This window comes from Mirounga angustirostris, unplaced genomic scaffold (genome assembly GCF_029215605.1).
Source record: "Mirounga angustirostris isolate CCGP_5_RB_7025 unplaced genomic scaffold, mMirAng1.0.hap1 SCAF_1, whole genome shotgun sequence".
Classification (NCBI taxonomy): domain Eukaryota; kingdom Metazoa; phylum Chordata; class Mammalia; order Carnivora; family Phocidae; genus Mirounga; species Mirounga angustirostris.
In genome coordinates, this window is record NW_026991709.1 from 195,287,664 (window position 1) to 195,300,563 (window position 12,900).

At 40.7% G+C, this 12,900-nt stretch overlaps 1 protein-coding gene across 22 annotated transcripts in view; it reads left to right on the forward strand.

Annotated features, from left to right (window-relative positions):
* PBRM1 (polybromo 1) overlaps positions 1-12,900 on the forward strand; it is a 116,692-nt gene that overhangs the window by 21,127 nt on the left and 82,665 nt on the right. For 21 of the 22 annotated variants that reach the window (XM_064595270.1, XM_054504695.2, XM_064595285.1 and 18 more), the window contains 3 exons: positions 2,805-2,948; positions 6,138-6,254; positions 10,412-10,480. In XM_064595270.1, the coding sequence (XP_064451340.1) occupies positions 2,805-2,948; positions 6,138-6,254; positions 10,412-10,480 (330 nt within the window). Of the gene's footprint in view, positions 1-2,804; positions 2,949-6,137; positions 6,255-10,411; positions 10,481-11,047; positions 11,073-12,900 lie in introns of those variants that run through there. The other variant, XM_064595332.1, reaches the window with a different exon arrangement.

The following is a 12,900-nucleotide window of genomic DNA, read 5'->3' on the forward strand; positions in this document are numbered from 1 at the left end:
AATCAGCATCTTTAAACCTCCTTCTAAACAATACAAAGACCTTAGAGTAATTCAACTCTGATCTATTTATGCTACTGATGTTTTGAATTTTAGTTCTGTCATGGCAGATTTTTTTTTTTTTAATTTATTTTGGGGGCGCTTGGGTGGTACGGTCAGTTGAGCATCCGACTCTTGATTTTGGCTTGGATTGTGATCTCAGGGTCCCTGGATCAAGCCCTGCATGGGCTCTGTGCTCAGTGGGGAGTCTGCTTGAGGATTCTCTTTCCCTTTCTCCCTCTGCCCCTCCCCCTGCTTGCATTCTCTCTCTCTTTCTCTCTCTCTTAAATAAATGAATCTTTAAAAAAAAAAAAGATTTTATTTAAGTAATCTTTACACCCAACATGGGACCTGAACTCACAACCCCAAGATGAAGAGTCATACACTCCACTGACTGAGCCAGCCAGGCACACCTGTTGTGGCAGATTTTTAATCCCATAAAATAATGTTACTGTTTTATTTAAAAAAAAATTTTTTTTAATGTTACTGTTTTATAGATAGTATTTGTTTTTACTCACATTCTTTTTTTTTTTTTTTAGTTTATTTATTTAAAGTAATCTTTACACACAGCATGGGGCTCAAACTCATGGCCCTGAGATCAAAAGTTGCATGCCGTTTTGACTGAGCCAGCCAGGTGTCCCTATTTTTTTTCTTTTATTGCCATCAAGAAGTCCTCTGTCAATATAATTTTAGTTCCTTTAAAGGTTAGCTATATTTTCTTTCTGGCTGTCTTTGGTGTCTTGTTGTCTCTTGTGTTCTACAGTTTCATGGTGATGTGTCTAGATATGAATATCTTTTTATTAGTATAGTCTGGGAATTATAGGGCTTTCTAAATCTTTGGATTGATGTTTTCCATCCTCCCTGAGAAGTTTGCAGCTGTTCTGTCTTTGCATGCTGCCCCTGCCGCACTCTCTCTCCTGCTAGAACTCTGGGTGTTCTGTTAGAGCCCTCTCACATCTTTGTCTCTCCTAACCTTTCATATTCCCCTTTTTAGTGCCTGTGTTGCTTTTTAGGTAATTTCTTTAGTTCTTCCAGTTTTCTTTGAAATCTGCTCTTAAACCACGCTATTGAGTTTTTACATTTTAATATTTATTTCGTGTTTTGGAAGTAGTTCCTTTTTCAGGGTTTCCTGCAATTTGCTTGTATTTTTCAATCCCATTGTTCCTTTAAAAATGTTCAACATACTTATTTTTCATTCTGTGGCAGACAATTTCAATATCTGAAATACTTGCATGTCTGATTTTGCAGTTATTTCTGCTGGCTTTCTTCTGTGTTTCATGAATTTTAACCTTGAGCTCATATTTCTTGGAACTTGATCTCTAGAGATTGTTTGAGGCTTAGATTGAAGTTGGGTTCATTCAGGGTAGTGTGTTGCTTATCCCAGGCACCTGGCCTGTCTTTGTTAGGGCTAGCGTATGATGAAGAGTTCTCGGAGGAGATTCATCCCATGCCTCTCCTCTCCCTGCAGTGCTATGGTTTGAGATAAGCACAAGTTGTTGTTGTGGAGGTTGAGGTGGGTAGTGTTGTTCCCGGGCATCACAGAAACTGAATTGTTTTTGAATTCCCACTTACATTGCAACTGTGGCCTTTGGAGTCCCAGCTTCTGGTGGGCCCTGCCCTTTATATCCTGTTCTTGCAGCCTCAGAGAACCTTGAAAGCTAAAGCTTAGGTTTATCTTGTCTTACAAAAGCCCTTGAGTGAATGTCAGCTTCAGTGTTCTGCATGGTCATCTGGGTTCCTGCTTTTACTCTAATCTTGCTCTTTTGAGCATTGCTTTCTCCTTATTGGCAGCACCTGGATGCATTTTGAAAGTTTTGTTTTTATTTATTTTAACATTGCTTCCAGCATTGCTTTTACTGAAAGTTTCAATTAGAGTTTATCCCTGTTATACTTTAGGAAAAGAAGTCTTTAAATAAAGTATTTAATACTAGCTAGCTATTTATTAGCTTAAAAATAGAAGTAATATTAGAACAATCAGTAGTTTCTATCCTTTACACTTAAAGCCCTTAAACTAGGTCTTATCTTTTAAATTGCGTGTCTTCATGTATGAGTAATTAGTGTTAATTTTTTTTAAAGATTTTAGTTACTTATTTGTCAGAGAGAGCGCACAAGCAGGGGGAGTGGCAGGTAGAGGGAGAAGCAGGCTCCCCACTGAGCAAGGAGCCCGATGGGGGACTCGATCCCAGGACCTTAGGATCATGATCTGAGCCAACGGCAGACGCTTAACTGACTGAGACACCAGGTGTCCCTATTAGTGTTAATTTAACAAATCATTTATCTTTTGCCTCAAATATTAAAGTAATGAGATAGTAGGGCATAAATAAATAAATTAATATGATTTCAAAATGCCTTTAAAACATATGCTTAGTTCTTCAGAAGAGGAATTGAGGCCCATGTGTCTTTTAATCATAAAGATTTCTAAATTTGGGGGCCCCTGGGTGGCCCAGTCATTAAGCATCTGCCTTCGGCTCAGGTCATGATCCCAGGGTCCTGGGATTGAGCCCCGCATCGGGCTCCTTGCTTGGCAGGAAGCCTGCTTCTCCCTCTTCCACTCCCCCTGCTTGTGTTTCCTCTCTTGCTGTGTCTCGCTCTGTCAAATAAATAAATAAAATCTTAAAAAAAAAAAAAAGGTTTCTAAATTTGTGGTAGGGGGTTCAACATTGTTTTAGAATGCTAGTCTCTGCTGGAGCAGAATACTTTAAAAGTCACTGATTCACAATAAAATACTAAAGTGATATTTTTTCTCTTGTCTTTGTTAATTTGTACAGCCAGATTCTCCTGAATATAAAGCTGCTTGCAAACTCTGGGATTTGTACCTTCGAACAAGAAATGAGTTTGTTCAAAAAGGAGAAGCAGATGATGAAGATGATGATGAAGATGGGCAAGACAATCAAGGCACAGTGACCGAAGGAGTAAGTGTGTAGCTGGGATGAGTAAGATGGACCATTAGGAGGTGGACAAGGCCCTCCTGCCTGTGATTTCTTCTGTGCTGTTATGGGAAGCTGGGCTTCCTGTGGAGTTGTGTTGGTAACTAGGAGGGTAAGGGGGCATACGACCAGAGAACCCCACTCCCAATTACAGGGGATCCTAGGACATCCTGGACAGTGTTGCCATGAGTTGCTCTTACATTAATGTATATTTCCTGCTCAGTTTTAAGGAGAACCTTCATATTATCAAGGACTGCTCCAGTATTGCTGGATTGAGATATAAGAGTAGTCAGTGTGGGGCGCCTGGGTGGCTCAGTTGGCTGAGCGACTGCCTTCGGCTCGGGTCATGATCCTGGAGTCCCGGGATCGAGTCCCGCATCGGGCTCCCTGCTCGGCGGGGGATCTGCTTCTCCCTCTGACCCTCTTCCCTCTCGTGCTCTCTGTCTCTCATTCTCTCTCTCAAATAGATAAATAAAAATAGAATCTTTAAAAAAAAAAAAAAAAAGAGTAGTCAGTGTTATGATTAAATGTTGGAGAGTCATTGGAATCGCTTTAGGAATATTTTTTTGTAGATTATGCTGCTGCTGTTCCTAGAACATGCCAAATGAGCTCCTGCCTCTAGAATTTTGCAATTACTCTTCTTCTTAGAACGTGCTTCCTTTGGCTCTTTCTGTGACTGGCTCTTTTTCATGATTCTGATATCACTTAAAATAATGACAGCTAGGAGTGGACCTTCCTGACCACCTGTCTAAATTGTTTGCCCCGTACCCCTCCTTTCCCATCATCACATCACTCTGTTCTGTGGTCCTCAGTCTTTTGTTACTATATGTGAAATAACTTGTTTGTTTACATGTTTATTTTCTTTCTTCTTCCAAAGAGAATGATAGCTGCACCAAAAACACCACCTTATTCACCTATTCCTGGCATCTAAAACTGTGCCTGGTATGTAGGTACTGATAAATACTTGATGAATGAACACACATATTTAAAAAAGGAAGAAGGATAATAAAAGTAAGGACATCTCTCTTCTGTAGCTAAATAGTGAGACACCCAAAGCAGAGCATTCCCTTTTCTTCCCTAAGTTAACCTAAATAGACCCTCTCCTGAAACTTCAACACGGAAAAAAGAAGTGGTCAGTGAGTTTCTTAAAAATGTAAATGCTTCGGGGCACCTGGGTGGCTCAGTCAGTTAAGCATCCGACTCTTAGATTTGGCTCAGGTCGTGGTAATGGAGCCCTGCATTGGTTCTGTGCTCAGTGTGGAGTCTGCTTAAGATTTTCGCTCTCCCTCTGCCTCCCCACCACTCACACACCCACGTGCACTCACTTTTTCTCTCGCTCTTAAAAAAAAAAAAAGTAACTACTTCTTGGAGTCTCAAAATGTAGTTCTTAGGTACCTTGTCAATTTCTTTCTAGCAGTTAAATGATTAGAATTAGGTAGAAGGCAATTAACCAGGGATTCCCTGGAATTTTACTCTCTGGTATTAATATAGGAACAGCAATTTACCCCATGCTTTCTTGGGCAGAATATTACCTACAGAGGGCTCAGTCTTATAGGCCTCCAGGGTTCTAGTCAAAAAATGAAACCGCCTGCATTTAGGACTTGCCTGTGTTTCTTTGGTAAGAAATTGGGAGGATCTTGCACCTTCATATTTATACCTCCCAGGGCTGCTTCTTGGCCCTCAGTTCTTGTGAAGGGAGAGGGAATTTTCAAGCTTCTCATTTTTAAATTCAGAATGATTTCCTTGGAGTTTTCCTAGTTGTGGAAATACCTTGTATGAATGCATTCACACACCATGTTCTAGGTCATCTGCAACACGTGTTTCCAAAGTAGCTGGTTGGGTTGGGAGGAGAGGAATCTTGGGTGCAGAATATACTCTTCGCTTTTTGAAGCTAACTCTGTGGTACTGTGTTTTAGCCAGGAAGTAAATGACTGAAGCATGGATATTTTTAATCTGCTTTCATCAGTGTTTTGTTGGTTCTCTAAGCTTATGTGGTTGGGGACTCTCAGCTAATCACATGTTTTATTTGTTAAGTATTTGTTATGTGTCTGTTACTGCCAGGTACTGTGCTAGGCTAAGAAATGTTAGTGCTCTCTCTGTGGAGTTAATGCTGGACCTTAAAATTGAGACTGTACCAAATAAAAAAGACCTGTTAGATGAGGACACAAATACCAGTGCTTTTATGATTTGAATGAGAAATACCACTAACCTTTCTTTTATATGCACAAAACATGGTTTGGACATGAAGTACATTTTCTAGAACTCTTTTTTTTTTTAAGATTTATTTATTTATTTTAGAGAGAGAGAGTTAATGTGGCAGGGAGGGGCAGAGGGAGAGAGTCTCAAGCAGACTCCCCACTGAGCATGGAGTCCAACACGGGGCTCGATCTCACAAACCCCAAGATCATGACCGGAGTCAAGAGAGTTGGGTGTTTAAACAGTTGAGCCACCAGGTGCACCCTTTTTCTATAACTCTTAACTCAAACATGCCATTGCTCACTGTAGAAACCAGCTGCAGACTCAGACCCTTCCTGACCAAGTACTGTTTGGGGCATATACTTTCCCATGTTGAAATAGTGACGAAGGTAGGAGCAAGTCAGCCAGTCTGCAGGGCAGAAGTAATGTGCGTCATTTGATTTAATCTCCATTCACTTTTGAGATAGCTTGAATTCTGTCATTAGATCTGACGGAGTACCCCATGGGTAGAAGTGTGTATTTCCAGCTTTACATACATCCTTGTTCTAACAGAATATTAGGACTTCAGTAGATAGGAACAGCGATGTAGAGAGAGGTATCATGGGACATGTTTTCTCTGTCTCAGTTGCTCAGACCCTTAAAAGGTTTGTATTTCCATCATTTCATATATATGGCACTTGAATTTCACTGTTACAGTGTTTACTGTGGAATAGAGTTCAGTAAAAAGGCCTGATCCAAGGGATTTAGTTACTGAAGTAACATAAAGAGCCTCCTTAGTTTCACATATGCCATTCTGGGGATACAAGCCCCATGTCCAACATCAGAGTGTTTCTGTGGGATTCTTGAAACTTACACTCAATAAGTACTGTGTACAAGTTGCTTTTTTGAATTAACTTTAACATTTTAGCATGGATTTTTGGATTTCTCTCACAGTCCTTCTCTCTCCTTTCTCTTCTTCCTACTAACCTCCCCCCCCAGTCTTCTCCCAGTTACTTGAAGGAGATCCTGGAGCAGCTTCTTGAAGCCGTAGTTGTAGCCACAAATCCATCAGGACGTCTCATTAGTGAACTTTTTCAGAAACTGCCTTCTAAAGTGGTAAGTGATGCAGTTAAAGACAGGTGAGTTAAAGTGTGTCTTTGCTTGGTTTGGTTTTTGTTTTTCGGTACTTTAGAAAATTTATTAGTTTTTAGTAAATAAGGTAAAGTTAGTGAAAGGCATCAGAGGCTGCCAAGTGATCCTCCTTGAGGCCCCAGCAGCAAGCCTAAAGGTTGTGGGTTTAAAACAAAATTGTTTTTGATTGGTTATTCTTACTGTTTATTTGGGTTTTTTATTGTAAAATATATGTAAGATTTACCAATTAACCATTTTAAGTGTACAGTTCAGTTGAGGTGTAAGTACATTCATATTGTATGTCCATCTCCTTAATTAAAAACTCTGTATCCAGGGGCGCCTGGGTGGCTCAGTCGTTAAGCGTCTGCCTTCGGCTCAGGTCATGATCCTAGGGTCCTGGGATCGAGCCCTGCATTGGGCTCCCTGCTCAGCCAGGAGCCTGCTTCTCCCTCCCCCACTCCCCCTGCTTGTGTTCCCTCTCCCGCTGTCTCTCTCTGTCAAATAAATAAATAAAATCTTAAAAAAAAAAACCCCTCTGTATCCGTTAAACAGTAACTCCTCATAAAATAAAATAAAATACAAACAAACAAAAAACAGTAACCCCCCACTCCCTCTCAGCCCCCAGCTCCTGGCAATTACCATTCTGTGTTCTCTCTCTATAAATCTGACTATGCTAAGTACCTGATCATAAGAGGACTCATACAATATTTCTCCTTTTATATCTGGTTTATCTCATTTAGCATCATGTATTCAGGGTTCATCCAGGTTGTAGCGTGTGTCAGAATTTCCTTTTTAAAGCTAAATAATACTCCCATTGTGTGCATATACCACATTTTATTTGTCCATTCATCTGTTGATGGACATTGGGTTGTTTCCAAGATTGGTAATTCTTAAATAACAAAATAAGTACCTAAACTAAGCCTTTTATTTATAAAAGAGAAGAAACATTCTCTTTGCTCAGGAGACAGAATGAGAAGAAGATAAATGAGTTCTTCCTCTTTTAGTTCTGATCTCCTGGTGATGGAGAAGAGAGAGATCTAATAGTACTTATCTACTCCAAAGAGGAAGAGGTTTTCTAGACAAGTGAGACCCTTTGAAAGTGGTAGGGCCTCTCGTGGCTTCATAACTGAAAGGCAGTGAACATAGCTAAAGTTCCACGGTAGCACATGGAACTATAAAAATTTCCATGGCCTCAGCATTCTTGTATTTCTAGACAAGGATATACTTTTAGAAGTACTTCACTGTAGCACTTAACTCCATTGTGATCATTTACTTTTTATCTACCTCCCTCCATGTCCCTGAATTTAAGAATAAAGATTATGTCCGATTTTCTTTTGTGTCCTTGCCATGTAGTCGGAATCCAGCATGTCACTGGTGTGCAAGACCTGCTTATTGACTGATGAGTGGCTGGCAGCTTTCCCCATCAGTCATGGACAAGACTGGTTGTTTAGAGATGTGTCTTTACTAGTTGTAGGACAGTTATCACATTAGAAGTAAAGCATAAGGGCACCTGGCTGGCTAAGTCGGTAGAACATGCAACTCTTGACCTTGGTGTCATGAGTTCAAGCCCCATGTTGGGTGTAGACTTTACTTTAAAAAGTTAAAAAAACAAAACAAAAAACAAGCCTATATGACCACTACTATTCTAAGTGTGGATCTGATTAGAAAAATACAGAGATGATATTGGTTATATGTTTTAAATTTTAAGAAACTTCAAAAAATTAAATATAGAATTACCATATGATCCAGCAATTCCACTTTGGGTATATACCCAAAGTTACTGTTCAGTGGGTCTGGAGATTCAGTTTGGGAAGATGAAAAGTTTGGAAGATGGATAATGACAGTGGTTGCACAATAATGTGAATGTACTTAATGCCACTGAACCACACACTTACAGTGATTAAATGGTAAACCTTTTGTATATTTAACCACAATAAAAAAACTATAAGAAAGGAGTATAGTCTTTATTCACTTACTCTGCAGGAGATCATCACCATTGGTCAAGCCACCAAGGGAGACTTGAAGCAATAAAACATTAATATCCTGGGGCACCTGAATGGCTCAGTCAGTTAAGCATCCTGACTCTTGATCTCAGCTCAGGTCTTTATCTCAAGGTCATGAGTTCAAGCCCCGCATTGGGCTCCATGCTGGGTGTGGAACCTACTTTAAAAAAAAAAAAAAAACAGAACAAAAAAACCACATTAATATCCTGTTCCCCCATTCCAGGAGGGCTTTCGGGAACACCATGTAGCAAAAATTGGTTGGAAAAAGTGGGTTCCCATCGGTCCTTCAGGGTGTGACAGTTTTGAAAGTCAGCAAGGACTGAGACTGGGAGGGGAGGGCAGTTTTTACCTTTCCTTTATGAGCCCTTCCCAAGCTGGACTGGCTGAGTGGGAGAGGGGGATTGTGAATATGTAGACCCAACAGCTGGGATTACACTCCACCCCAGCCTGGGTGGCCTTGTTATAATTTGTCTTTTGAACTGTTTCTCAGAAGTAGAATTGGTAGAGAGAGAAAAGGGGTTCGATCCGAGCAAAGAAAAGAGTAGGGTTAAGAAAGTAAAGGTAAGCTGAGGAATCAGATGAGAGGAGGCATCCCTGAGATCATGCCTTCAGCCCAGTAACGGAGTGAAGGCTGTAGCCTCCTGCTTTTTGTTGTTGTTTGGGCTTCAAGGACTTGAACAGGTTGGAAGAGCTTGGAGAACCCACACCTCTCCCCCTTGAGTAGACCAACTTTTGATTTTTGGTCAGCTTCAATTGTTTTCTTCCAAGGAACCAAACCTGTAGAAATGACTTGGGGCAGTGAATGCACTGTGGCTTTGTTTTTTTGTTTTGTTTTGTTTTTAAAGATTTTATTTATTTGAAAGAGGACATGCTTTCAGGGGAGGGGCAAAGGTGAGGGAGAATCTCAGGCAGACTCCCTGCTGAGCACAGAGCACAGGCTCCATCTCACAATCCTGAGATCATGACCTGAGCTGAACTCAAGAGTCAGACACTTAACCAGCTGAGCCACCCAGACGTCCCTGCACTGTGGGCTTTGTGAAACTCTTCAAGAACATTCCTTTAACATACTTAACTTCTTTTCTTGTGATGAGATAATATTTGATAAGAAATCAGAAAGTGCTTATAATTTTATTTTATTTTTTTAAGATTTTATTTATTTTACAGAGAGAATGAGAGACAGAAACAGAGTATGAGCAGGGAGGAGGAGGCAGAGTGAAAGGGTGAAAGTGGAAGAAGTGAAAAAAGTGAAAGAAGCAGACTCCCCACCAAGCAGGAAGCCCAATGTAGGGCTTGACCTGAGCCAAAGGCGGACGCTTAACTGACTGAGCCATCCAGGAGCCCCTTTTACTTTGTTTCTTTAATGTAGTTCACTTGAACGTGTTTTAGTTTGCAAAAAATTAATTTGACCAAAGTAAGTAGAAGCATTAAGTTAAACATGAAGCTAACAAACTTGCAACCTGATGTAGTGTAGATCCTTAAGAATTTTATATGAGGGGTGCCTGGGTGGCACAGTCGGTTAACCATCCGACTCTTAGTTTTGGCTCAGGTCATGATCTCGGCGTTGTGAGATTGCGCTCTGTGTCAGGCCTCCACGGTCGTAAGTCTGTCTGAGATTCTTTCCCCCTCCCTTTTCCCCTGCCCCCATCCATTCGTGGGCACATGCGCTCTCTCTCTTTAAAATAAATAAATAAAATCTTAAAAAAATGATAATAGTAATAATTTTATATGAAATAGAATAATATTGTGTGATTTAGATTGCAAAATTAAAAGAGCTTATAAGAGCATTCAAAAACACTCTTCTCTTTCATTTCCAGGCATAAATAAGTTAAATTTAAAATTTGTGATTCTGTGAATTTAGAGTATTTCAAACATTAAATTATGGTGTATTAGTTGAATAATGGCAATTACCAAATGCTACCTGTAAACTTGTACAACATGCCCTTGTGTATTTCATGAAGCTTGTTAAAATTAAATTCTTTCTGCTTCAGCTGTAACAAAGAATATGCTGTACAGCTGTGTCTGTAGCCCTGCATCTGACAGAGCTGTTCAGTTGATTAACAGATTGTCAGCATGCTTCCTTGTTTTTTCATTACCTGGATACTTTCTCTTATTTAGCATGCCTGGGTTTTTGTCTTCCAGCAATATCCAGACTATTATGCAATAATTAAGGAGCCTATAGATCTCAAGACCATTGCCCAGAGGATACAGGTATGAAGATGACCATATGTAACCATATATGGTTTAGGGCAGATCAGCCTGAGGTCTTTTTTAGGGGCTTTTAGAAAACAGAACAGATGTCTTTGTAAGGGGTTATTAGCAATATAATAAACAGATCGGAGTGGTATAACTGATTATAGCTTTGGAGAAGGTAGCATAGTGTCCCTTTTGCATTTTATCTGTAGGGAGGAATGCAGAATTTTCGTTGGCATAGTAAATCTTGCTCTTAGGACAAAAATTAAAAAGCACTGGGCATAGACATTTCTGGTTGTGAAAGGCGCATTAGCAGTAAAGCTTTGTTGTTTATTCTTATCTGCTTCCAAATAGTTTTAGGATGTCTCAGAATAAATTACCTTCAGTATATGTTAGAGTGTAAGGTCAGTGAAAACAGCGACTTTGTTCTCTTCGAGTGCCTTCTTCCCTGTACCTCCAGCAATAGCAGCAGCTAATGCTCACCTGGCATTGCTAGGTGCCTGCTCTGTTCTAAGTGCTTTATATGTATTAGCTAATTCTGACAGCCACTCCATGAGGTAGATACTGTTTATTCCTGTTTTACAGGTGAGAAAACTGAAGCACAGAGATGGTAAGTCACTGGCTCAAGTCATCAGCTAGTAAGGAGAAGAGTTGGGATTTGAATCTAGACATTCTGACTCCACAGTCTGTGCTCTTAACCTCTGCACTATTACTGCCTCTCCACAGAGTAGGTGCTCAATAGATGTTTATTGAGTGAATGAATAATGAAATTTAAAACATGATGATTAGAAGTTAAAGAAGGTGTAGGGAGAAAGAGCTAAATTTTACCAGAAATCCAGTTTTTAGAGTTGTACCGACATGGGTTATTTTCCTAGCTCTGCTCCTTACTAGCTATATCTCTTCGGTCAGGTGACTTGCCTGCTTCTTCTGCTGTATGCTGAGTGTAGTGTTAACCAGTTTGCAGACTTGGAGGGGGCACTGATAATGGATGTGAAGCATCTCATAGAGCACCTATGGGATGTGGCCTTGGTCAGTGTGAGTTAGTGATCCTCCCAGAGTAAGGGTTTGGGGCTCCCAGTAGATAAAATGAAAAGGAAAATTTAATGTGTCACATGGTCTCATTGAGAAATGAGACTGAAGGCACGTGGTTTGCCAGCAGGGAGAAACTTCCTTGGCTTTAAAATTCTAGGAGAGTAGTAAAGAGTAACAGTGTAGTAATTACTGGTACCATAATACTCTTTCACAGAATGTTAAAATACAGATTCTCTAATGTATCACCTGGTTTTTAAGGCAGATCCCTAGCCACTACTGGTAATGACTTAGTCTCCTAAAACTCCTGGGGTTCCTAACATCTACCTTGGGGGAAGATGTTTTTGTAATACTGAAATTCAAATCAGATCTTTAGACACCCCTACCCCAGCCCCAGCCTTCTCTCTGAGACCTCTCTCCTTGTCTTGTCTGTTCTTCCTTCCAAAAGCCCCATAGAAGCACCTCCTTTTGCCATCACCCTAAGCAAGATCTTGTCCTCTTATGTCCAAATTATTGTAATAGTCTTTACTACTTCTCTGATGAAAGGCTCTCTGGTCCTTTCTGCATGTTGCTTCCTGACCCTAGTTTTCTTCCTATTTTATTCTTCTTCTCTATTCCACAGCCCAGAGCCTTGTCACTTGTTTCTAGTGCCTCCACTAGCAAATCAGTTTTGTAGCAGTGCAATGGAAACCGGCTCTAATAACTCCAGTAGAAGGGGAATCCGTGAAAAGAGTACCAGATAGCTCATGGAATTGTTGGGAAGGCAAGCTGGAGAACTAGCCTTAGGGAAGTAGGCAGAACTCAGGGACATCATGACACGGCTGAGGTCATGAAGTCTCTTTGTGGTGCCATTGCTGTTCCCAGTGTCATTTGCCACTGTGGGCCCTGGACGCCCACTGCTCCCCTCTGCTTTATTGCCCTTTGCGGGAGGTAGGAATGCATTTTTTCTATTCCTTGCCCTCGCTTTAGTCTCTCAAGGCTCAAGCATGAATTATCTCCCCTTGCCCTGGCTGCCAGGCTGCTAGCAGTGCTATTATCCACTTTTACCCTCTGTTGTGGAAAGTAGGTTCCTCCCTACTACCTGTACTAGGATTTTTTCCAAATAAAGAGGGTGCTCAGGGGTGCCCTGGCTGACTCAGTCACTGGAACATGCAACTCTTGATCTTGGGGTTATGAGTTTGAGCCCTATGTTGGGTGTAGAGAGTACTTAAAATCTTTAAGAAAAAAGAAAAGTAAACAGAGAGTGCTCACATGTTGGGTATCCTCACTTGGCAAATCACCAGCTACTCTCCTTTGCCTGGCTGTCTGGATTTTGCCTCATTTGTCCTTACCTATACAGCCTGTGCTTAATGGTTCTACCTTCCCTAATCCTCCACTCCACTTAATTTGGTTTTCTCAGTCTCTCTAGA